At 41.8% G+C, this 27,500-nt stretch overlaps 1 protein-coding gene across 1 annotated transcript in view; it reads left to right on the top strand.

Moving 5' to 3' along the window:
* The first annotated feature begins 3,259 nt into the window (after positions 1 to 3,259).
* Positions 3,260 to 27,500, top strand: part of ccdc135 (coiled-coil domain containing 135) — a 32,423-nt gene continuing 8,182 nt past the window's right edge. The window contains exons 1-12 of the mRNA XM_072444187.1: positions 3,260 to 3,306; positions 5,849 to 6,014; positions 9,296 to 9,421; positions 12,742 to 12,923; positions 13,872 to 14,112; positions 15,784 to 15,921; positions 18,318 to 18,387; positions 19,425 to 19,553; positions 20,506 to 20,628; positions 22,782 to 23,044; positions 25,379 to 25,594; positions 26,933 to 27,043. Of these exons, the coding sequence (XP_072300288.1) occupies positions 3,266 to 3,306; positions 5,849 to 6,014; positions 9,296 to 9,421; positions 12,742 to 12,923; positions 13,872 to 14,112; positions 15,784 to 15,921; positions 18,318 to 18,387; positions 19,425 to 19,553; positions 20,506 to 20,628; positions 22,782 to 23,044; positions 25,379 to 25,594; positions 26,933 to 27,043 (1,806 nt within the window). The 5' untranslated portion in view covers positions 3,260 to 3,265. The remainder of the gene's footprint in view (positions 3,307 to 5,848; positions 6,015 to 9,295; positions 9,422 to 12,741; positions 12,924 to 13,871; positions 14,113 to 15,783; positions 15,922 to 18,317; positions 18,388 to 19,424; positions 19,554 to 20,505; positions 20,629 to 22,781; positions 23,045 to 25,378; positions 25,595 to 26,932; positions 27,044 to 27,500) is intronic.

The following is a 27,500-nucleotide window of genomic DNA, read 5'->3' as shown; positions in this document are numbered from 1 at the left end:
CAACAACCGCCATAAAACAACAACAACAACCGCCATAAAACAACAACAACAACAACCGCCATAAAACAACAACAACAACTGCCATAAAACAACAACAACAACCGCCATAAAACAACAACAACTGCCATAAAACTACAACAACAACAACACCTGCCATAAACCAACAACAACCGCCATAAAACACCAACAACAACAACCGCCATAAAACAACAACCATAAACCAACAACAACCGCCATAAAACAACAACAACAACCGCCATAAAACAACAACAACAACTGCCATAAAACAACAACAACAACCGCCATAAAACAACAACCATAAAACAACAACAACAATCGCCATAAAACAACAACAACAACAACCGCCATAAAACAACAACAACAACAACCGCCATAAAACAACAACAACAACCGCCATAAAACAACAACAACAACAACCGCCATAAAACATCAACAACCGCCATAAAACACCGACAACTACAACATTTGCTTTGAAGTGTCTTTACTTTGAAGTGCTTCTGTGTGAGCGATGTGATCCTCCAGACCTGTGGTTGAAGGTTCTTACTCATTAAGGTCTGCGGAGTAGGGGTCTCTGGATTAAGGTCTTGAGCCAGACACTCGCAGTGGAAAAAGGGTAAGACAAACATGATCAATGACACTGATGTTTTAGCTCGTAGACATGTAGAAGATTCAACTACAGAGCTGTGGAGTCCAACATGAAACTCACGTCAAAGCCAAGGAAACATCTGTATGTATGTTAACGTATCTGACGTGAGAGCTCGAACATTCAAATGTGAACAGCACAACACATGCACACAGACAGCAGGAACATTCTAATACACGCTTACATTTCCACATATTTTATATGTTACTAATCTGCGATACACACATGACCGACACGCCACCAGTAGTCGTCCAGTTCCAGTGACGTGAGGTTCAGGGCTCGTGAGGCACTAACTCTTTAAGAGATTTACAAATGCACCCAAAAAATCACCTTAAACATAATTTAATTGACAACAGACAATGAGTTATGCTATATATCTCATTTCAGCATTATTTAGACAAACATGTGACACATATTTTATATTTTATATTTCAAGCCAATATGAAAGTTATGGTCTTACCTTTACATTTTAATAAGCCGGATTGTAAATAAGAAATAAACAAGTTCAAGGCGAATTCAACAGTCCACGGGCTCAGGAGCGCCCTCTGCCATGAGGCAGAAGTATTGTTTGCCTCACCCAGTGAACAGATTGTATCTGCGAGCCTAAAGCACGTTTCAGAAATACATTTTCATATTCATCCAGAATATGGAAGTACAGAGAATATCATCGGTGTTTAATTTGTTATAAACAGAGGGACAGTAGGACACATTATTTGTATCACACCAGCGCAGTTTGTGAGGCATTATACTGTGCTCCGAGAGCGAGGTGCTGCCTCATCACCGTGCCTCCTCCGTGCCTCCTCCGTGCCTCCTCCGTGCCTCCTCCGCGCCTCCTCCACGCCTCCTCCGCGCCTCCCTGTATCTGAACAGATGTTACAGGACATGCGAACATTCAGTTATTCAGTTATTCAGTTATCAATTTTAGTAATAGAGTAACCTATTGATTATTTTCTTCAATTAATCAAGTAATCAGTTAATTTAATTGTTAATTGTTTAAAGAAACGTTACAATTCATAGTAATAAACAAATAACAAGAAGTTTAAAATAATAATTTCACAATAACATTATAATATTTCACTTCACCAGTCCAAATTGTTAGAATAAATATATAAAGGACTAATTAAGACTGTAATTGTAAACAGTTACTGTAGCTATGAGTTAATTTGCATTAAAATAAGAAACGTTTGTAAAAGGTTGTTAGTGAGGCCAGTGATCCTGGTGTTCTGAGCTGTAGCTCTGGAGTCATGTTGCAGCGTTAGCTCCGTGTAGCTCTGTGTAGCTCTGTGTAGCTCCGTGTAGCTCCGTATAGCTCCGTGTAGCTCTGTGTAGCTCCGTGTAGCTCCGTGTAGCTCCGTGTGCCATTCACTTCAGCCTCTGTGTCTTTGCCCCGTCATCGCTGACGTTCTGTTTCATACTCGTGGTCCTTTGTGCTCTCGCACACAACAAAACTCTGCTTCTCACACTTGTGAGTCTAAAATACACTGCTCCTCTCTTGTGCTTTAGTTGCTGCAGGTCTGTGCAGAACAAGTTCTGCATGAAACGACAGCGCCATAAATAGTTCCGTGCACTCCGCGCGCCACAGATTCACAGGTCTGGAATAAAGTCTAAAGAATAAAGTCTATAGTCTAACTTAGACTATAGACTTTATTCTTATACGTTTTAGACTGTCTAAAACGTACAATTACAATAGGTGGCGGTAACGTAACACTTGGATACCAACTGCCATAAAGCACCAAAGAAGAAGAAGAAGCAGACAACAGAAACCACCTTCGTTTCAATCTTAGATGATGACAAAACAATATCAATCCACCAGTAAAAGGACTCAGAGCAGAGAAGATCTGGAGAAGAAACCTGACGCAGATGCTCAGTGAAAGAATCCAAGAAAATAACTCCAGAATTGATCAATTGAAGCACAGAACCAACATTTTGCAGAAGAATTTCAGTAGCATCCTCCCTGAAGAAGTCCTCAAGAGAGTGATTGATTTGACATGTATTTCACTGGGAGCTATGCCTAGAAAGAGCAAGAAACATCAAATCAAGAAGTTTAACATCCTTTGAATGAAAATAACCTAGGAAAGGACCAGCATGACAGGGACAGGGACAGACCAAAGTAGATTCTGTGCATCTTCATCTTAAAGCCACAAACCGATTGTTTGAAGGAGGTGAAGATTCTAAACAACGAGAAAAGATGCTTTGAAATAGGAGACGTTCTTAAAAAAGAGAATCCCTCTTCAAACAGAAATGAGTTTTTTTTTTAAGCCATGGGGCGGGATCAACCCTGTACTCATCAGTGATGAGGGAGCTGCAGTCAGCTAACAATAGAATGTATATGGCCCATTACAGGGCTTAGGGTATAAAAGAAGATTTGCTTTAGGAGAAACCTAAAACCTGTGCAAACAAATAGATAAACTGGAGAGGCCATTATCAGGAGGCTCCGCCCGATGGGCAGGGCTTACACAGCTCAGAGTAGGATGAGACGTCGAAACGTCTTGTTTTTCAAAAACAGTGTCCAGATAATACAACTGAATCTCTTTCTACAATGAAACACTCCTGGACGAATGAAGCATTACACTGACTTTATCTACTTATGTGTCTTTTCAGATGGAGACAGAGGGACAGCCCGAGGACCAGGAGGACTTCATGTGAGTTGGGAAACAAACATAAAACACCAGAATTGTTGCCTGACCAGCCATTCCCAACACGTTTTGGCAAACTACTTAATATCATCATACTTAATACTTATACTTATGTGGGTCTGGGGCTCGACCGCAGGAGGGCGGAGTTTAGAGAGCAGAGATAGAACCAATCACATAAACCCAGAAGTGACGCAAAAACCGCGACACGCTTAACCGGATATTACGTAGCCCATGTCAACAAGGCGTGTTCTGCGTTATCCGTCCTGAACGCAGAAAATGTCTCCTGAATCGAGACGACGCCCTTTGTATAACCGCATCTAACGCACGCTCATCACGGCAAGTACGAGCCGGGTCACGAGCCGGGTCACGAGCCGGGTCACGAGCCGGGTCACGAGCCGGGCCTCCAGCCGGGCCATGAGCCGGGTCACGGGCCGGGTCGGCCATCTTGAATGTTTTGGATCGGGGGTGAAGAGCTACTTCCGTATCTCGGTGTGACGCGTTAAAACCTCGGCCTGGGATTGGTCGGTAAATGGAGGACCGACGACTTGGCTCTGACTCAGGCTCCAGCCCCTTACACATTCGAACAGAATGTGGGCAGGGCTGGCGTTCAGATGATAACCAACTGGTTGTTTTCAGATTCTAATGTGAACGATGTGATGATGTCATGCTCCCAGATGGGGGGCCAAGAGCCAGATTGTATTATTATATTTTCCATAGAATACCCAAAAGGTAAATTCACAAATGTTTACCCTGAATATTTATATCAGTGACTAGACCCTAGAACTCAGTGTAGTATAACAAAAATATGCATTTTAACAACCTGGATTTTAGTTTCCCGTCTATGCTGAATATACATGGCCTGTTCCCCTTCTTCTGGAAGCCCGTGTGGGCCATGCCTTCCACATAACCCTCCTGCCAGTTGTATTAGTTAACATGGGGCTGCCGACCTCCAGAGAAAATAAGACTAAAAAGCAGTTTTCAGGCCCATGAATGTTGGACATTTTACACAAATCAATCTACTTTATAACATATTTTAGATGTGAGACTTTTACATAATTCTCTATTTAAAAGAACAGAGTTCCTCTCGACTGAAAGTGCAATTACAACAGAAATGATCCGTGGCAGAAAGACGGAAAAGTGAACGGGTCAGAATAAGATCAATAGAATGTTGTGATCTGAAACCCAGAAATAGGGATTTCTGTTTTTGAAAGAAATCTCACAAAAAATGTTTTTACAAATAATTAACTTTATCATTTGTTAGGGAGTCGCTCAACACACTTGGCACCACTTTCTCAAAGGTTGAATGGACGATGTTTTTGGCCCAAATCTGAGTCTCATTTCCTCGTGGCGTGGACGGCCCATTAGTCCTGCCATGTATCAATCATAAAACTCACCTACAGCTCACCTGCAGCCGCGTGCGGCTCGTCCCCATGAGCAGCTCGTTTCCCTGTGTCTAAGCGCATGGATCTATCATAATATAGTTCCCTCAGTGTACGGGACAAAATGAAGACGGAGAAAGACAGTTCGAGCTGACGCAGAAGTGGACAGAAATCTACGGGAGACGAGAGATGCGATGCGCTCCGTCGCGCTAATAAACAAACGCACGTGTGTGTTGTATCAGTCCACACGGGGGAGTGGCATGTGCACGGGGGAGTGGCATGTGCACGGGGGAGTGGCATGTGCACGGGGGAGTGGCATGTGCACGGGGGAGGGGCATGTGCACGGGGGAGTGGCATGAGCACTTCCACCTGAGTTCTCAAATCGCCGAAAAATCGTCCATTGCTCCTTTAAGGTAGTGTGAAAAAACTAAATCGCTTTTGTTAATGTATTATTTTTTAATTTTATTTTTTTGGATCGTGTGGAAGGCCCAGTAATTACAGAACTATGAACCATAAACCATGTCAGAAAATCTGCAATCTGACAGTTGAACAGAAAATTCTACCTGAATTGAATTTTGATGCAAAGGGTTATACTACAGGCTAGTTAGTTAGTTAGTTGGTTGGTTGGTTGGTTGGTTGGTTAGTTAGTTAGTTGGTTAGTTGGTTGGTTGGTTGGTTGGTTGGTTGGTTGGTTGGTTGGTTAGTTAGTTAGTTGGTTGGTTAGTTAGTTAGTTAGTTAGTTGGTTAGTTGGTTAGTTGGTTGGTTGGTTGGTTGGTTGGTTAGTTAGTTAGTTAGTTAGTTAGTTGGTTGGTTGGTTGGTTGGTTGGTTGGTTAGTTAGTTAGAATCTCCAAATCATATATTAGCATAAATAATCAAACAAAAAAGAGTAGCATACGTGGTAAATTATGCAATATTATTTAGAGAAAATTAAAAACGATTGTGGCGTCAACATTGACATGAGTATTTGTTCATTGAAACCTATTTAATAATTTATGATTTTCTGGAATAATTCCAATCACTCCATTGTAATCACATGTTCAGCTTCCGTTTTTAGTATTCAGACTGTATTTATTTTCTAACATTTAAAGGGTCCATAGAAATGACTCTTGCAGACACTGTTAGGTCACTGCAGTGGTGCTTGTGCCCTGATGGCTGCTGGTCTTTCAGGAGCTGTGTGGACGCCCAGCCGCAGTTCCCCAGTTCTTACACTGAGAACACTGCAGAGGAAGAGCACCTTCTGTACATCGCACAGAGCTTCCAGAGGCACTTCAGCCTGCTGTACCCCGAGAGAAGGCCTCTGCTGCTCTGCCCCAAAAACCAGTGTGGAGTCAAGGTAAAACTGACCTTTCAGCATCTGGACAGCGCCACCAGACCAGATCAGCAGGTTCTTCCATTTCACGATGGTTAATTGATGTTCTCACAACTTGCCATGAATAAGTTATAATATTATTGTGAAGTAGTAGTATTAAAATGTCTATGTATGGAAAACAAGTAAAAGCAGAGGGCGCAAGGACTCCTCTGGTGCGGAGTGAAGAGACAGGGAAAATTAGGCTAAGAACATAAGGTGTTAGAATCAAAGCTCGTGCAGTGGAGTGAGCTAAGTGTCTGATACAGTAAAAAGTATGTTCTACATCATCCAGAGGTTTTGGGCTGGTACCAACCCCTGAAGCACATTTATGTCAAAAAGCCATTGTTGAGTGTGCAAACCTTTTGGTGTTTAATTTTAGTTCAGGATTAACATGTAAAGCTAGCATCTAAATATTAAATAAGTTTTAAGGCCCTGGGCATTCAGATGCTGATCAGGTAATCAGTGATGAGGGAGCTACAACCAACTTACAATAGGATTTTGACAGTTCCTTACGGGGCTGTTGGAGACAAGCAGAACTGTAAACAGACAAGCTATTATCATGAGATTCTGCCCACTGGGCAGAGCTAGTTGTTTTTCTAAAACAGTCCAGATACAACTGAATATTTCTCTACAATGGAACACTCCTGGATGAGGGTTTACAGCGACTTGAATCCATGTTAGTCTTTCTATCAAACTTGCTCTGAAAACCTTCATTTCACCAGCAAAACTCCAGAAAACAAGGCGCAAGATGATTTAGGAAATTCGACAAGACACCCAAAAAAGAAACCTTCAACATCTAAATAATCTTGGATGACAACTGCAGATTGCTGTGAAAAAAACGCTAGCGCTGGCGCTAGCATGTTACTCCTCCACCAGTCTCAGAACGAGGGTCTGTGACTGTGACGACAGACAGAGGAGAAGACGGGCAAAATAACATAACACTTGAACAGGTCCATCTCAGGAGAGATGGATGAGCTGAGAGCCAGGACGGGGCAACTGTGGGCGGAGGACAGGGCGATGTCGAGCAAGCTTCTGGATTTGTATTCCAGTCACTGAATGTAGTGATGTGACTGGTTGACTCACCAAAATCACAACAGCGTCGTCTCGTAGCGCGACAGTGAAAAACAGATTAAACAATGTTCATAAGGACTTGGCAATGTCCCAATGTCCCGTGTCCTTAGACACATGTCCCAGGCTCCTCTGTCCTTAGACCCTCCTCCTCGACCAGGAAAAACTACCAAACCTCCTTGGGAAAAAGTATAAATCTGGAGGAGTTCCACACTGAAGGAGAAATCTGACTCTAGAGAGACAGTGGAGCTGGAGCCACTCACGAGGAGAACCAGCTCTTCAGGAGGAGAACCAGCTCTTCAGGAGGAGAACCAGCTCTTCAGGAGGAGAACCAGCTCTTCAGGAGGAGAATCAGCTCTTCAGGAGGAGAACCAGCTCTTCAGGAGGAGAACCAGCTCTTCAGGAGGAGAACCAGCTCTTCAGGAGGAGAACCAGTTCTTCAGGAGGAGAACCAGCTCTTCAGGAGGAGAATCAGCTCTTCAGGAGGAGAACCAGTTCTTCAGGAGGAGAACCAGCTCTTCAGGAGGAGAACCAGCTCTTCAGGAGGAGAACCAGTTCTTCAGGAGGAGAACCAGTTCTTCAGGAGGAGAACCAGTTCTTCAGGAGGAGAACCAGATCTTCAGGAGGAGAAGCAGTTCTTCAGGAGGAGAAGCAGATCTTCAGGAGGAGAAGCAGTTCTTCAGGAGGAGAACCAGTTCTTCAGCAGGAGAACTAGTTCTTCCAGGCAGATGAAGGACCGTCCATACGGGGTAGAGACTGCTTCACCAGGAGAGGAGCATCTGGGTCCACAGGTCCTCGATGTGCCTGTCTCACTCCCCGAGGGGCGTGGCAGAAGAAGAAGAAAATACAAATATGACGTATGGTTATAATAAGATGTCAGAAGCAGAGGAGACACGAGCTCCTCGGCTCTGGTGCTGGAGGAGCTTCAGCTCCAGGAACTGTCTGTCTGCTCCAGCCTGTGGTCGCTCTAATGAGCAGAACAGATCAAAATAAACATAAGCAGAATCTCTCATCAGAAATTCTAATTTCCCAGTGGGGTGAATTGAGGCTCATGAAAGGCTGTGGCCGTGCGGTACTTGAACATCTTTAAATTTAGCTGCATCCTAATTAATTTCCTCATTAGATTTGTTTCTCAACATACCTCAACATACAGATAATTTATGTTAAACATACAGATAATGTATGTTAAACGAGAGAGACGTGTGCAAAGGAAAGACGCAAACTCTCAGTTAATTTTAAAATAAATTTGAAACTATTTCTTTAAACCCCATTTTGCTAAACGTCTACGTTCTCCTTGAAGAAAGGGCTGGCGTGGGTAACTTCAAGGTTTAGTTTGAAAGATTCAGGTCTGAACAAGACGGTGCGTCCGGAACCCTAATGTTTCATTCTTGTGATGACACGCTTCATGACACTGACATAAACAACTTGTTCTGTACATTTACTCTTGGTCTGGCAGAACGCACTCATGGAACGCAAACTGTGGACACTGGATGTGCGGGAAACTGGATAAAAAACAAATCACGGCATAAGTGGTTTGGGGAGGTGGTGTGTCCAGTTCTTTGGGAGGTGCAGGAGATGGCCTGGGCTCTTAGCCCGGAGGGCCCTTCATTAAGAAGGGAATTCTCCAAAGCGCCTCTGAAAAAGCACCGAAAAGCGTCGGAAAGCGTTGAAAAGCGCAGAAGCGCGCCAGAAAGCACTGAAGTGCTCTCTGTGTGACGCAGAGGAAGGAGGAGAGAGGAAGTTCTGCTTAAGCTCAACCTTCATCATTAGTGTAGATGTGGTCAGTATATTTTATTTACAAAATACTCAGTTGTATTAAATGGTCGAGTCAAACAGCAGATTTTCTCTCTTCTTTTAGTTGATAAACAATATTAGACTAATAATGAAAGCTTATATTGTGTTTCTATAGCATAATTATGGTTCAACAAATATAAAACCTGTTTAATACTGACAATAAAAAATAATACTAAATTATACAATAATTTAGATCTATAGTAGATCTTCGGGCTTTGTCGAATATAAAAGTAGCTCGTGAGCTGTAAATGTGTGGGCCCCCCTGAGTGGGCTCCCTGTGTGGCCCCCCTGTGTGGCCCCCCTGTGTGGGCCCCCTGTTTGGGCCCCCTGTGTGGCCCCCCTGTGTGGCCCCCCTGCATTAGACCTACATCTCAGTCATACACATTCTTCTGCTCGCCCCACAGAAGCTGGTGACCACCACGCTGCGTCCCTCACTGCCGGGGCAGGTGGACCTCTGCACGTGGCAGGAGTGTTCACGCTTTGTGTCCAACTACCTGACGCTGCAGCCGCTGGAGCAGCCCACGGAGCTGGTGCAGAACACATCACCAACACAACATCAAGACCTTTATTCACCTTGTTCCTGACACTTTTCCCTCTTCCTCCCGTGTATCAGCACATAAAGCACATGACAGGAAGTGTGATGACATTCAGTGTCATCACTTCCTGTCCAGGGAACGCTCTGGGTTTAAATGGAGAACGAGGGAAAAGTCGCCACTAAAATATGCCATGAGTCCAATGTTCATGTGACCAACAAGTCAACAGCAGCGATTAACTAATGTTAACTAATGTTAACTAATACAACTGCTATTAACTAATACAACTAATGTTATCTAATGCAACTCATATTAACTAATACAACTCATATTAACTAATACAACTGATGTTAACTAGCACAACTAATGTTAACTAATACAACTAATGTTAACTAATACAACTAATGTTAACTAATACAACTCATGTTAACTAATACAACTAATGTTAACTAATACAACTCATGTTAACTAATACAACTGATGTTAACTAATGTTAACTAATACAACTGATCTTAACTAATACAACTAATGTTAACTAATGTTAACTAATACAACTAATGTTAACTAATACAACTAATGTTAACTAATACAACTGATGTTTACTAATGTTAACTAATACAACTAATGTTAACTAATACAACTAATGTTAACTAATACAACTGATGTTAACTAATGTTAACTAATACAACTAATGTTAACTAATACAACTGATGTTAACTAATACAACTGATGTTAACTAATGTTAACTAATACAACTAATGTTAACTAATACAACTAATGTTAACTAATACAACTGATGTTAACTAATACAACTGATGTTAACTAATACAACTAATGTAAACTAATACAACTGATGTTAACTAATGTTAACTAATACAACTAATGTTAACTAATACAACTGATGTTAACTAATACAACTGATGTTAACTAATACAACTAATGTAAACTAATACAACTGATGTTAACTAATGTTAACTAATACAACTAATGTTAACTAATACAACTGATGTTAACTAATGTTAACTAATACAACTAATGTTAACTAATACAACTGATGTTAACTATTGTTAACTAATACAACTAATGTTAACTAATACAACTAATGTTATCTAATGCAACTGATGTTAACTAATACAACTCATATTAACTAATACAACTGATGTTAACTAACACAACTAATGTTAACTAATACAACTAATGTTAACTAATACAACTGATCTTAACTAATACAACTAATGTTAACTAATATTAACTAATACAACTAATGTTAACTGATACAACTGATGTTAACTAATATAACTAATGTTAACTAATACAACTAATGTTAACTAATACAACTGATGTTAACTAATACAACTAATGTTAACTGATGTTAACTAATACAACTAATGTTAACTAATACAACTAATGTTATCTAATGCAACTAATGTTAACTGATGTTAACTAATACAACTAATGTTAACTAATACAACTGATGTTAACTGATACAACTGATGTTAACTAATACAACTAATGTTAACTAATACAACTAATGTTAACTTAAACAACTGATGTTAACTAATACAAATAATGTTAACTAATACAACTGATGTTAACTAATACAACTAATGTTAACTGATGTTAACTAATACAACTAATGTTAACTAATACAACTAATGTTATCTAATGCAACTAATGTTAACTGATGTTAACTAATACAACTAATGTTAACTAATACAACTGATTTTAACTGATACAACTGATGTTAACTAATATAACTAATGTTAACTAATACAACTGATGTTAACTAATACAACTAATGTTAACTAATATAACTAATGTTAACTAATACAACTGATGTTAACTAATACAACTGATGTTAACTAATACAACTAATGTTAACTAATACAACTGATGTTAACTAATACAACTGATGTTAACTAATACAACTAATGTTAACTAATACAACTGATTTTAACTGATACAACTGATGTTAACTAATATAACCAATGTTAACTAATACAACTGATGTTAACTAATACAACTGATGTTAACTAATACAACTAATGTTAACTAATACAACTGATGTTAACTAATACAACTGATGTTAACTAATACAACTAATGTTAACTAATACAACTGATGTTAACTAATACAACTAATGTTAACTAATACAACTGATGTGAACTAATACAACTAATGTTATCTAATACAACTGATGTTAACTAATATAACTAATGTTAACTAATACAACTGATGTTAACTAATATAACTAATGTTAACTAATACAACTGATGTTAACTAATACAACTAATGTTAACTAATACAACTAATGTTAACTAATACAACTGATGTTAACTAATACAACTAATATTAACTAATACAACTGATGTTAACTAATACAACTAATGTTAACTAATACAACTAATGTTATCTAATGCAACTGATGTTAACTAATACAACTAATGTTAACTAATACAACTAATGTTAACTAATACAACTGATGTTAACTAATACAACTAATATTAACTAATACAACTGATGTTAACTAATACAACTAATGTTAACTAATACAACTAATGTTATCTAATGCAACTGCTGTTAACTAATACAACTAATGTTAACTAATACAACTGCTGTTAACTAATACAACTAATGTTAACTAATACAACTGATGTTAACTAATACAACTAATGTTAACTAATATAACTAATGTTAAATAATAGAACCAGAAGGCCTGAAGGGTTTCGTTTGAATATTGTAATTATGCAGACATCTTGTCATAACTATTATTGAGTATCAGATCTGTTTCATACAAAAATACTGCAATCTAGAATCGGTTCCATAGGTTCAAGTTTTGACCAATCAGTTACAGTAATAGACAAGTATAGGAAATATACATCATTATGAATTAATATAGATAATTGATCATTTATTTAAGGCCATTGGATAAAAAGAAAAGAGCAATATACTTTGATAAGGCTTTATCTTTAGCAAACACACATAGTATGATTATATATCAGACATAATATGATTCAAATGTGCATAATAGACTAGATTGACAGCTTATTCAGCATTATGTCTTCTGGCGCGCACACAAAGAGAAGAAAGGGTTCAGTTCAATCCCGGGTCTGATCCTTCTGCTAAAGTCATTTTCATTTGGACTTTTCTTCACAAATTGAGCCTTGATTGTGTAAAACTATCATTTATATTTACGACACAAAACCCAGCAAATAAACTAGAAAATTGTCAAAAACTGTCATGCACAGCAAATAGTGAGGTTTTGTGACGTGTCCCCTGTGTCCCCCCGTGTCCCCTGTGTCCCCCTGTGTGTCCAGCCCAGGTCCCTGCGCTCTCCCGAGGCCGTGCTGTGCAGCCAGCAGGGCACCAGCCTGGAGTACGCAGTGCTCCTGTGCAGTCTGCTGCTGGGGCTCAACTATAACGCTTACTGTGTGAGCGGCTACGCCTCCAAACACCTGTGTGAGCTGGACCGCAGCCAGGAGTGCTGCCCCCTGCAGGAGCAACCGCCCGAGGTCAGGGGCCCATCTAAAGTCAACGCTCAGGAGCTCAGATACATGTTCATACACGTTGTGCACTGCTCAGTGAGGATGTCAGACCTGCTCTGCTCAGGCTCCAGCCTCCTTCACTGCTTTTTACAAAGCTGCTCAGCAGAAGAAACAGTTACATCCACGTAAATGATTTCATGTGTGTAGTTTGTGTCCCTGATATGTCTTCAATGATGTCACTATTCAACAAGTAAATAGTGTAGTATTGTGGACACGGCAGTAAAAGTATGTCTGTGTTTTAGGATTGTCGTCAACTAAAGAAATCATGATTGGTTAAAGACTCAATCAGTTCGAAGTTTAATAAATTATTGAATATATAAAAAAAATGCTTGTGAATAAATACCACATTCAATTTAAAAAAAAAAAGAAAATTTAAAAAAAGTCATGATACAGCTTTTCCCAATGGTTTTCCTTTCATGTGTGACCGTTTTAAATGCTTTTAATCCCAATAAAATAAATAAGTAGTCGACTAATACAAATGTTGGTCCAAGAACCATCAACATATGAACTAAACAACTAAAGCCCCTTTTTTACCGTTTTATACACTTTAACCACATCCTATTTCTCAAGTCTCTCTCTCGGTCACATTTATGTGTCTGTTGCTCTGACCTCAGAACCCGGTCCAGGACCTTCAAGATGAAGGAAGCAAGTACAACATGAGGAAGGAGAAGAAGCTTCACAGCGACTTTGTTCTGAAGCAAGAGAGAAAAGTGAAGCAACAGCAGCAGCCGAGCATCACACAGACTGTGAGTGACCTGCTCCTATCACAGCGTGTCTGTGTCTGACCTGACACAGTGAACAAATGGGAAGTGTGGGAATAGCTTTAGCATGTTTGTCACACTATGAGACACCAGCTTTAAGGGGCTGTAAACAGACTGATCCTGGTTGAGATGTGACTCCAGCAGTTTACTTGTGTTGCAGGACCATGGCCCCGCCCCAGTTCCTGACCCACTGGAGGGGTTGAGGGTTCACTTCTGGGTGCTTGTGCTGGCAGGCAGTCGCAGTGTGGAGCAGGACTTCTTCATCGAGCCCCTGAGTGGAAGCCCCTCCCCCACACAGCACCCACACTTCCTGGGCGTGGAGAGCGTGTGGAACGAGCTCAATGTGTATGTCAACATGCAGGACTGTGTCAGCGGGTGTCAGGTACTTACAAGGTCACGACTTCTGTCACATGTTGAGTTGAACAGGCAGAAACACATTGTCCGATTCATATATAAATAAAACATTGGTTTTATAGCTGCAGGTGCAAACAGGCTCTTAACAGTTCCAATCATTTCCATTCGTAATTGTACATCGTAGTAACAAGGGACATTTGGGAAATGTTTAGCTCCTGCTCAGGGACAAGTACTTTTCAGTGAGACCAGGAACGTTTTTGTTCAAAGAAAAGCACTTAAAACATTATTTTTAGTTGGAATATGTTTGGTTATGTTCTGTTTTGTGACTTAGACACACTGTTTTGATGCAAAGGACAAAAATGCAATGCTTAATTAATAAGTAGCAACTGAAATTGTGCTTCTTTGAGCCTTTTGTGCATCGCAGTTTGATGCAGGTTTACAGTGCTCAAAAGAAGGATCAATGTCGGTGTCATCACTCAATCCTCCAGGAGTCCTTTGTCCTCCTTCGTCCTCCTTTGTCCTCCTTCGTCCTCCTTCGTCCTCCTTTGTCCTCCTTCGTCCTCCTTCGTCCTCCTTCGTCCTCCTTCATCCTCCTTCTTTTTCTACAGAAGGATAAATGTGGGAAAAAACACCTTTGTTTTCCTTATTTGAATATGAAATGCTCTAATGTTAAGTCACTTTCAGATTGTATTAATGATTCCCATGATTCAGTTTAATTTAGCCTTGAGTTAGTCTAAGTTTTGTCTCTGTCCAGCTTTTAGTTCTACTCAGTTTGGTTAATGCATTAAAGGTCCCATATCATGCAAATGGACTTTTCAGAGCTTTTTACCTTTTAACCTTCTTACAGTGCTATTGCTGCCTCATATTTGTGCCCAAAGTGTTTTTTTGATAGATTCCTCTGGAGTGAGTTAAAGCACGCTTCTCTGTTTCTGTCCCTGTAACACGCAGCCTACTGTTGGCAACTATACTTTTAATTATTTTTAGGATAGTCCTGGTTAAGACCTGCTTTAGTCCCGTTTTTGTCCTGCTTTATAGTTTTATGAATGTGTTTCTGGTGGATATGGTTTGTTTAGTCTTGGTTTAAACCTGGTCTTGGTCCAGGTCTGCTTTGCACCAGTCGAGTCAGTTTTCTGGTAAACACAGGGTTTGTTTTGCCCGGTTTTAGTGCTTTTGTCCTGTTTTTAGTCATGTCATATTGTTAATATAGTTTTACTTGTCTGAAAGTAAATACTGAGTGGTTTTCTGTTGTTGAATTGAATCACTGTGAGTTGATCTTATAGAGATAAAAACAGAAAATTGTAGTCCAGCTCCAGTCTGGCCCCCTTGAAAGTATAATTGGAGCCCCCTGCATTAAGACATGTACATTTTTGTTGTAACATGTGAAATGATTGTGTCAAAAAGTGTAGTAGTTCTACTTGTACAAGTACTGTAGTGTTATTCATGTCCTCCCACTCCCAGGGTGACATGTGCTGGTTTAAGTTAAAACTGTCCAAATTAGAACAAAAAGGTTAATTGATCCAGTTAGTGTAAAGTCACACCCACTTCAAGCCACACCTCAGAGCCCAGATAAAAGGATCACTCTCACCCTCTCTCCTGCTGCTGGGCTCTCCAACACAAGACAAGCATTTAAAGTCATGTGAAACAGCCTCTTCAGGTGGAGACTCTTCCTGGCATGTGACTGTGAGGGTCCCTGATGCAGGAGCTGGTGTGGGATCCTGAGGACCACACTTACTGGGAGCCCCTGGTCTATGGCACCACCTCCAGGAAGCAGCTGCACGCCGAGATGCTCAAAACACAGGGCATCACCAAGATCGGCCTCCAGCTGGACCAAGATGAGGTCAGTGCGGCAGTTTTAGCCTGACACAAATATTCAATGTCCAGTACATAGACCTTCTAGATTGTGGAATGGAGGTGACTGGAGGAAAAAAGTTGATGTAACACATTATGAACGATGAGCTGACACCAGATATACATTCTAATGATTTTACGGCTTTAGAACCAAAAAAGCAACAGTTTTGAGTTTCCACAGTAGAAATGTTAGTTACTGTATTTTTAATTAAACAGTATTGTGTACAGTACAATTATAAGACGCTCCGGAGTATAAGTCGCACCTGCCGAAAAAATGCATGCTAGAGAAGAAGAAAAAACATAAGTGGCACTGGAGTATAAGTCTCATTGTTGGGGGACATTTATTTGATAAAATCCAAGACCAAGAACAGACATTTCATCTTGAAATGCAACTTAAAATAACAGATTAGAGAACATGGTGAATAGGTGTACGTATGCTAACGCTAACACCTTCAGCTACATGACGTATGCTAACGCTAACACCTTCAGCTACATGACGTATGCTAACGCTAACACCTTCAGCTACATGACGTATGCTAACGCTAACACCTTCAGCTACATGACGTATGCTAACGCTAACACCTTCAGCTACATGACGTATGCTAACGCTAACACCTTCAGCTACATGACGTATGCTAACGCTAACACCTTCAGCTACATGACGTATGCTAACGCTAACACCTTCAGCTACATGACGTATGCTAACGCTAACACCTTCAGCTACATGACGTATGCTAACGCTAACACCTTCAGCTACATGACGTATGCTAACGCTAACACCTTCAGCTACATGACGTATGCTAACGCTAACACCTTCAGCTACATGACGTATGCTAACGCTAACACCTTCAGCTACATGACGTATGCTAACGCTAACACCTTCAGCTCCATGACGTATGCTAACACCTTCAGCTACATGACGTATGCTAACGCTAACACCTTCAGCTACATGACGTATGCTAACGCTAACACCTTCAGCTCCATGACGTATGCTAACGCTAACACCTTCAGCTACATGACGTATGCTAACGCTAACACCTTCAGCTCCATGACGTATGCTAACGCTAACACCTTCAGCTACATGACGTATGCTAACGCTAACACCTTCAGCTACATGACGTATGCTAACGCTAACACCTTCAGCTACATGACATATGCTAACGCTAACACCTTCAGCTACATGACGTATGCTAACGCTAACACCTTCAGCTACATGACGTATGCTAACACCTTCAGCTCCATGACGTATGCTAACGCTAACACCTTCAGCTACATGACGTATGCTAACGCTAACACCTTCAGCTACATGACGTATGCTAATGCTAACACCTTCAGCTACATGACGCATGCTAACGCTAACACCTTCAGCTACATGACGTATGCTAACGCTAACACCTTCAGCTACATGACGTATGCTAACGCTAACACCTTCAGCTACATGACGTATGCTAACGCTAACACCTTCAGCTACATGACGTATGCTAATGCTAACACCTTCAGCTACATGACGTATGCTAACGCTAACACCTTCAGCTACATGACGTATGCTAATGCTAACACCTTCAGCTACATGACGTATGCTAACGCTAACACCTTCAGCTACATGACGTATGCTAACGCTAACACCTTCAGCTACATGACGTATGCTAATGCTAACACCTTCAGCTACATGACGTATGCTAACGCTAACACCTTCAGCTACATGAGGCGCAGACAGAACTGTGGTAAGTGTCTGGTATGTTAACGTAACATGAACAGTTATTCAGATAACTATAGCATAAAGAACATGCTAACAAGTTTACCAAAGCATCAGTTTTACCCCAAATCACTAAATTCATTGAATTCTTCTTCCTCTGTGTCACTTCTAAACAACTCCACAAACTCCAGAGGAAGAGGAAGTGCAGATTCTTCTTCTGTGTCGCTTAAAGCCTAGAGCGCCCTCTTGTGGTCGTCAGTGTGAAAATAACTAATAATATCGCACAGAAGTCGCTCCGGAGTATAAGTATATAAGTATAAGTATAAGTCGCACCACGACCAAAACTATGTAAAAAGGTATGAAAATACAGTAGTTTGCCTTTCATACAAAGTATGGCAAAAGTTTGAAAAAAAATACACAAAAGTTGTATTTTATTTGAGCTTAGCAAAATGTATTGTATATTATTTGTGAAAAGAGAGTGAATGTAAATGAAAAGAAAAATATAGGTGGCCTCAACAATTCTGTGAAAATGTGGCCAGTAAAACCTTAAAAAAAGATCCCAGTGAAATGTGCAGTCTAAGAGGATGCATTAGTTAAACCCCAAAGCATTCTGGGACTCCTGCTGTCAACTGGCTTCAATATGAGATTAAATGTGTGAAAATGTGGACCATGTGGCCTTGTGTTTGCAGGAGGCAGGTCCAGGGTACAGCTACGACATGCCTCTGTCCTGGTGCTCCATGATCCACATCACGGACCGAGGTACAGCTCACACATGAGGACCCATTAGATACTCACCCCTTTGTAATGTTGTAAAGTAACATGATGGAACATTAACTAGTATGATTCGCTTAATTCCTCACCATTTCAAAGGTGAATTTCACACAAAGTAATTAGTAAACATTTGTTTGTGGATAATGAATGAAAAAGGATGTAGTGCTGGGTTCTAAAAGATAAATAAATATATCCATACACAAAAATGTATCCAAAATGCAGCAGAATTTGTGCAAATGCACAAGGAGCACATTTATCTGACAGTTTAAACTTTAATTTAACCAAAGAAAGGTGTTGTCATATATTCAAATATGACTATTGGGTAAATCAGAGTTGAGTAAGTAATAGAATGAATGACCTCTATCTACTGTATCTGCTGCATGTCATATGCACTTAAGAAGTTTAAGTTTTTAACCATCTTTTGTGTTCTTTTCTCATTTACCCTCATTTTTTTGCTCTGTACTCACTTCCTTCTCAATCTTGTATTTTTTCCTCGTTGTTGTGCCCGTTCAAACCAACGGGTCCAAAGCATCGGGTTTACATTCACATTAAAAGTCCATGTTGGCCGCTCAGCGTTTCTACACCGTGTTTCAAGCATTTGGTCTCTCCCTTCAACCATCTTCATGTTTCATTAATCCTGTTCATCTTCTCGAATCCTTCTCACAAAAACACTATTTCACACATTTGTCACATCAAAGGTAGAGAGAGCCCTGAGCTGTTTTTAGGTCAGTAAATCATCACCAGAGAATCTTAAATCATGTTCATCGCTCCTGTGTGGTTTATATTTGCTTGTTGGGGCCGTCATTCCCTCTGCTGCCAGTAGATGGAGCACTAACACAAATACTGATGAGGGAACACCTGACTGATTGAAAGTTTTGTAAAAAATTGTAAATGCTCAAAACGAGTCTGGTGCTAATTTATTAACTTCAAAATGAAACAAGAGACCTCCAGAGTTCAAAGGTACAATTTACAAAAAATATGAAAAGTGCAGAATATCTACATTTTCTCCCAATCCTGCGTTTCAGACCTGGAGATGTGCTGGCCTGGAGGATTCAAAGTGACTCACTTCAAAAAGGCTCGGATGGAGAACTTCATCCCATTTTTCTGCCCAGACGGAGTGGTGACCCGCCTCACGCTGTACCAGGACCCAGAGGGTACGTCTCATTTAGCCTGGGCTGTACCAGGACCCAGAGGGTACGTCTCCTTTAGCCTGGGCTGTACCAGGACCCAGAGGGTACGTCTCATTTAGCCTGGGCTGTACCAGGACCCAGAGGGTACGTCTCCTTTAGCCCGGGCTGTACCAGAACCCAGAGGGTACGTCTCCTTTAGCCCGGGCTGTACCAGAACCCAGAGGGTACGTCTCCTTTAGCACTGGGCTGTACCAGGACCCAGAGGGTACGTCTCCTTTAGCCTGGGCTGTACCAGGACCCAGAGGGTACGTCTCCTTTAGCCTGGGCTGTACCAGGACCCAGAGGGTACGTCTCCTTTAGCCCGGGCTGTACCAGAACCCAGAGGGTACGTCTCCTTTAGCCCGGGCTGTACCAGAACCCAGAGGGTACGTCTCCTTTAGCACTGGGCTGTACCAGGACCCAGAGGGTACGTCTCCTTTAGCACTGGGCTGTACCAGGACCCAGAGGGTACGTCTCCTTTAGCCTGGGCTGTACCAGGACCCAGAGGGTACGTCTCCTTTAGCCTGGGCTGTACCAGGACCCAGAGGGTACGTCTCCTTTAGCCTGGGCTGTACCAGGACCCAGAGGGTACGTCTCCTTTAGCCCGGGCTGTACCCTGGTGTGTGGTGACTTTTATGGATGGGCAGAAGGAGAATCATGCATCCCGCGCAGTACTGCTCAGCGGCCTGTAGAGGCCAGTGAAAACACAGCAGAAGTGAGGGGGAAACAGGCATATTTGGATATATTTCAGAAGAATTTAAATATATTTGTGACACACGGTAATTTTTACATTTTAATCACTGCTTCCCTTGACACGCCTCTGCTGTACCACATGTATTCTACACCACCGCCACCTACTGTAGTTGTACATCTTAAACTTTAGACTTTATTCTTTAGACTTTGTACACTAGGTAATATGTGTGAGTGTGTCCTCCAGAGACGCAGGTGGAGATGCTGAAGGAATGGTTTCAGAACCGAGTGGACCTGCTAATGGAGAGGGAGAACAGAGCAGGCTTCACCACAGAGCGCTTTCGACCGGGCCGGCGCAGACACCTCATCTGTACGTAATGTATACATGCACCTCATCTGTACTTAATGTATACATGCACCTCCTCTGTACGTAATGTATACATGCACCTCCTCTGTACGTAATGTATACATGCACCTCATCTGTACATAATATATACATGCACCTCATCTGTACGTAATGTATACATGCACCTCATCTGTACGTAATGTATACATGCACCTCATCTGTACTTAATGTATACATGCACCTCCTCTGTACGTAATGTATACATGCACCTCCTCTGTACGTAATGTATACATGCACCTCATCTGTACATAATATATACATGCACCTCATCTGTACGTAATGTATACATGCACCTCATCTGTACGTAATATATACATGCACCTCATCTGTACGTAATGTATACATGCACCTCATCTGTACGTAATGTATACATGCACCTCATCTGTACGTAATATATACATGCACCTCATCTGTACGTAATGTATACATGCACCTCATCTGTACGTAATGTATACATGCACCTCATCTGTACGTAATATATACATGCACCTCATCTGTACGTAATGTATACATGCACCTCATCTGTACGTAATGTATACATGCACCTCATCTGTACGTAATATATACATGCACCTCATCTGTACGTAATGTATACATGCACCTCATCTGTACGTAATATATACATGCACCTCATCTGTACGTAATGTATACATGCACCTCATCTGTACGTAATGTATACATGCACCTCATCTGTACGTAATATATACATGCACCTCATCTGTACGTAATGTATAAATGCACCTCATCTGTACGTAATGTATACATGCACCTCATCTGTACGTAATGTATACATGCACCTCATCTGTACGTAATATATACATGCACCTCATCTGTACGTAATGTATACATGCACCTCATCTGTACGTAATGTATACATGCACCTCATCTGTACGTAATGTATACATGCACCTCATCTGTACGTAATGTATACATGCACCTCATCTGTACGTAATATATACATGCACCTCATCTGTACGTAATGTATACATGCACCTCATCTGTACGTAATGTATAAATGCACCTCATCTGTACGTAATGTATACATGCACCTCATCTGTACGTAATGTATACATGCACCTCATCTGTACGTAATATATACATGCACCTCATCTGTACGTAATGTATACATGCACCTCATCTGTACATAATATATACATGCACCTCATCTGTACGTAATGTATACATGCACCTCATCTGTACATAATATATACATGCACCTCATCTGTACGTAATATATACATGCACCTCATCTGTACGTAATGTATACATGCACCTCATCTGTACGTAATGTATAAATGCACCTCATCTGTACGTAATATATACATGCACCTCATCTGTACGTAATGTATACATGCACCTCATCTGTACATAATATATACATGCACCTCATCTGTACGTAATGTATACATGCACCTCATCTGTACGTAATGTATACATGCACCTCATCTGTACGTAATGTATACATGCACCTCATCTGTACGTAATGTATACATGCACCTCATCTGTACATAATATATACATGCACCTCATCTGTACGCAATGTATACATGCACCTCATCTGTACATAATATATACATGCACCTCATCTGTACGTAATGTATACATGCACCTCATCTGTACGTAATGTATAAATGCACCTCATCTGTACGTAATATATACATGCACCTCATCTGTACGTAATGTATACATGCACCTCATCTGTACATAATATATACATGCACCTCATCTGTACGTAATGTATACATGCACCTCATCTGTACGTAATGTATACATGCACCTCATCTGTACGTAATATATACATGCACCTCATCTGTACGTAATGTATACATGCACCTCATCTGTACATAATATATACATGCAAATACCTGGCTTTTGACACTTGACCTAGACATGACTTCTAGAGCTAATAGAAGCTCTAAAATGCTCTGCCATCAGAACGTGGAGTTGACTGTAACACATTTTCAATGATTAACTGACAGACTATCAGATTTAAATACAAAAAGATTTCAAGTCTTAATATAAAAAAACAAGCAACAATTTGAAATCGCATCATGTTCCATTTCACTTTTGCCTCCTTTCTGGAATTTGGAATGTATTTGTTTCTTGGTGCTCTTCAGTTCACAGGTTTAACACATCGGTCCCAGAGGCTTGCCCCGCCCCTTCTGACCCCGGTGTGACCCCGGAGAGGGAGATGTGCTTTGGGCCGTACCGTGTAGATGGGCTGGTGAGCAGGCTGGAGCGAGGAAACAACATGATGGAGACGTTCGAGAAGCGCAGAGACTTCCTTTTCCAGCGGCACACAGTGTTGGGCCCGCCTACAGAGTCCAAACACCCCAGAGACAGTGATCGGACGGACTGGGCAGAGGCGCGGCCCATTGTGGTACTACACGCTTTCCTTTCTCTTTGACTGTTTGAAGGGCTCTGCTCGGATGTAGGAGCTCTATTGAAAAAGGGATCATATTGCAATTGCTGTTTTGGAGATGTGCAAACTTAGTGTATAGAATATATACAGTGAGCATCAAAGAAACGCCCACTAACGGACCTGGGGAAGCAATCCATTCATTTTATTCACTAGCAAGGACCACGCCACAGTGGAATATGAAAGAATGTTTATTGATAATAGTGATGATGGGTCGATAATGGATCGATGATGGGCCGATAATGGATCGATGATGGGTCGATAATGGATTGATGATGGGTCGATGATGGAGCGATGATGGGTCGATGATGGAGCGATGATGGGTCGATGATGGAGCGATGATGGATCGATGATGGGTCGATGATGGGTCGATGATGGAGCGATGATGGAGCGATGATGGAGCGATGATGGGTCGATGATGGATATATAGATGTTGATGTGTTAAGGTAAAGATGATAGAGACAAGGGGTGGGAGGGCGGGGTCGAGAGAGCAGACAACAAGAGATGCTATGAATAGGCCTTATAAATAGGGCTTCTGGGTAATTAGAGCTGTGGTTAAAGAGTGGGGCGTGGTTACTGGAGGAGTAAGAGGTTGAGGTGTGGTCCGGCTCTATCACCCATTTTTCAACAACTACAAGGGCCAAAGGCAGATAATTAGAGCTGGAGAAGTATAAAGTGCAACAAAGCTAACGACTTGTGAAGTGATATTTCACCCCCCAAAAACAACATCACTAATGGATACAACCTTAAAGGAAATGTGTTTTATATTACACACTGATAGTTCCACTTACAGGATTCAGCTTCATATTATAATTACTAAAATGATCAGCATTACAATTCTGTAAAAACATCTAATATAATTTATTCATCAGCAATTTGTTCACAAGAAACAACACATCCCTCCACACTCCACCCTCGTGTGGTGTGTGTGTGTGTGAGTGTGTGAGTGTGTGTGTGTGTGAGTGTGAGTGTGTGTGTGAGTGTGTGTGTGTGTTTGTGTGTCGTTGCTGTTGTGTGTGTGTGTGTGTGTGCGTGTGTGAGTGTGTGTGTGTGAGTGTGTGTGTGAGTGTGTGTGTGTGTGTGTGTGTGTGTGTTTGTGTGTCGTTGCTGTTGTGTGTGTGTGTGTGTGTGTGTGTGTGTGTGCGTGCGTGTCTGTGTGTGTGTGTTTGTGTGTGTGTCGTTGCTGTTGTGTGTGTCATGACATGATTGTGTATGATATTATTCAGTCTTATCTTTTCCTTCCATAGAACACAACACAACACAACACAACACGTCCAGAGAGTGACAATCAAAAGAAGAACACAAGGACACATCAACTAAACAAACATAGAAACAACATCACACATGGAAATTAGCATAAAAGTCCCACTCGGTTCAAAGTCTGTCAATTTGTCCATTTTCCATTTTTTTTGTTATAATGTCCGTCCTGTGCTTGATGGGGAGGTTTGTGTCAGCCATTTCTTTGTGAAAAAAATATGTTCATTCATTGTGTTCATGTCAGGAGTTTTGAGGCGTAAATACACAGTTCTAAATTTGAGAGGAATGTCAAACACAGTCTGCAGAGTCCCAGAACACATGATGGTGCTTTACCTCCTGCTGCCACAGTTTCTCCAACAGTTGCATTTCCTTGTGAATAATGAGCACATTTGACAGAGTTATGAAAAACCATGACACATTTTTACATCAGAATTCCCTCCAAACATGTGATTTATGAAATACATGTATTCTCACATTCTTCTCTCATTTATATTTTTATGTAATTAGCAGAGTGGCTGCCTGAATCATCAATACAGTTTATACGATTTAGATATAATTCCCCTTGAAAGTTCAAATGTATTAGCTTTCAAGTCTCATCTTTACATAAAAAGCTTCTTTATGCAGATCAAAATCATGTTCTCCTGTAAAATGTGACAGAAGTGCTATAGTCTATTAACAAATATAAACGTCTTCAAACATCAGAACACTGCAGCTGCCTCATATTTATGAGAATCAGAATCAGAAAGGGTTTATTGCCATTTTCAATGAACATAATTCACAAACATAGGAACTTGTCCTGGTGATTCAGTGCAACATAAAACAATGATAAAACAACCTATATAAAGGGAAAAAGAAAAACAATTTAAATCTGCTATAAGATTAAAACAAAATTGATAAAAAAAATCATCACAGTAAACTGTGATCAGAAGGGATTTGGCTAATGTTCTTCACTACAAATGTACATTACATTTACATGTGAACTACCAATGCAAGTGTCATTAAAGGTTTGAAAAGAGACCTTGAACTCTGTGTCCATAGAAAGTGGTGGAGCAGTTCCATAGAGACCCGTCCAAAGCTGCGAGTGAGGACATCGCTGAGCGCGTGTTCCTACTGTCTGAGCGGCGCATCGAGGTGACCTACCACCTGGAGGAGAACACCTTCATTGCAGCTAAGAGGATCTTCAACAAACCCAACGAGTCCACCAAGACGGAAAAGGCCGGAGACTTCACCAAGGACAACGTCTCCACTTTCCAGGTGCTGCCTTTAAAATCAGCATTGTTCACAATAGCTCTTATCTCTGACCTAGACATGGCAGTGAAGGGCCTAACCTCTCTGCAGTGAAGGGCCTAACCTCTCTGCAGTGAAGGGCCTAACCTCTCTGCAGTGAGGGGCCTAACCTCTCTGCAGTGAAGGGCCTAACCTCTCTGCAGTGAGGGGCCTAACCTCTCTGCAGTGAAGGGCCTATCCTCTCTGCAGTGAAGGGCCTAACCTCTCTGCAGTGAAGGGCCTATCCTCTCTGCAGTGAAGGGCTTAACCTCTCTGCAGTGAGGGGCCTAACTTCTCTGCAGTGAAGGGCCTATCCTCTCTGCAGTGAAGGGCCTAACCTCTCTGCAGTGAAGGGCCTAACCTCTCTGCAGTGAGGGGCCTAACCTCTCTGCAGTGAAGGGCCTAACCTCTCTGCAGTGAAGGGCCTAACCACTCTGCAGTGAAGGGCCCTAACCTCTCTGCAGTGAGGGGCCTAACCACTCTGCAGTGAAGGGCCTAACCTCTCTGCAGTGAAGGGCTTAACCTCTCTGCAGTGAAGGGCCTAACCTCTCTGCAGTGAAGGGCCTAACCTCTCTGCAGTGAAGGGCCTAACCTCTCTGCAGTGAAGGGCCTAACCTCTCTGCAGTGAAGGGCCTAACCTCTCTGCAGTGAAGGGCCCTAACCTCTCTGCAGTGAGGGGCCTAACCTCTCTGCAGTGAAGGGCCTAACCACTCTGCAGTGAAGGGCCCTAACCTCTCTGCAGTGAGGGGCCTAACCACTCTGCAGTGAAGGGCCTAACCTCTCTGCAGTGAGGGGCCTAACCTCTCTCCAGTGAGGGGCCTAACCACTCTGCAGTGAAGGGCCTAACCTCTCTGCAGTGAGGGGCCTAACCTCTCTGCAGTGAGGGGCCTAACCTCTCTGCAGTGAAGGGCCCTAACCTCTCTGCAGTGAAGGGCCTAACCTCTCTGCAGTGAGGGGCCTAACCTCTCTGCAGTGAAGGGCCCTAACCTCTCTGCAGTGAAGGGCCTAACCTCTCTGCAGTGAGGGGCCTAACCACTCTGCAGTGAAGGGCCTAACCTCTCTGCAGTGAGGGGCCTAACCTCTCTGCAGTGAGGGGCCTAACCTCTCTGCAGTGAGGGGCCTAACCTCTCTGCAGTGAAGGGCCTAACCACTCTGCAGTGAGGGGCCTAACCTCTCTGCAGTGAGGGGCCTAACCTCTCTGCAGTGAAGGGCCCTAACCTCTCTGCAGTGAAGGGCCTAACCTCTCTGCAGTGAGGGCCCTAACCTCTCTGCAGTGAAGGGCCTAACCTCTCTGCAGTGAAGGGCCCTAACCTCTCTTGTGAACAGGTGAATCCTCAGGCGGAGACGCTCAAACTGCCGCAGCTGCACCAGGTCCTGCTCATGCTCATCAAGGAGGAGCAGAAGAGCGTCTCACAGATCAGGAGCTCGCAGAGAACCGTAAGTCTCCTGTCAATATCCATAACTGCAGATTATGATGTAGTAAATGTGTTTTCCATCCCCAGTGTGAATCATAATAAAGTACATGAACATGGGCATTTGTCATGTATTTACAGTTCTTCATCTTGTTATTGTGACAGCCTCATTCCAAAAAGAATAGAAAGAAGTTTGTCTGAATTCTTTGCAAATGTATTACAAATAAAAACTGAAAAAGCACAAGTACAAACACATTCACAGCGTTTGCCATAAGACTTTAATTTAGCTCATGTTTTTCCTGTGATCCTCCTTGAGACGCTTCTACAGCTTGAGTCCACCTGAGGTCAGTTCAGTTGGACATGATGTGGAAAAGCACCTCTCTAGACGAGGTCCCACAGTGATGATGTCAAATCGGGGGAGAAGGTTCCTCCGATGGTTCCTCCAGCGTGTCTCGGTGGAAGAACCTCGCAGAAAAACGACC

Source organism: Eucyclogobius newberryi, unplaced genomic scaffold, assembly GCF_026437365.1.
Source record: "Eucyclogobius newberryi isolate DKJ021-1_F unplaced genomic scaffold, fEucNew1.0.hap1 SCAF_14, whole genome shotgun sequence".
Classification (NCBI taxonomy): Eukaryota; Metazoa; Chordata; class Actinopteri; order Gobiiformes; family Gobiidae; genus Eucyclogobius; species Eucyclogobius newberryi.
Note: the sequence above shows the minus strand (reverse complement) of the source record. Positions and strands in the feature narration are given on the sequence as shown.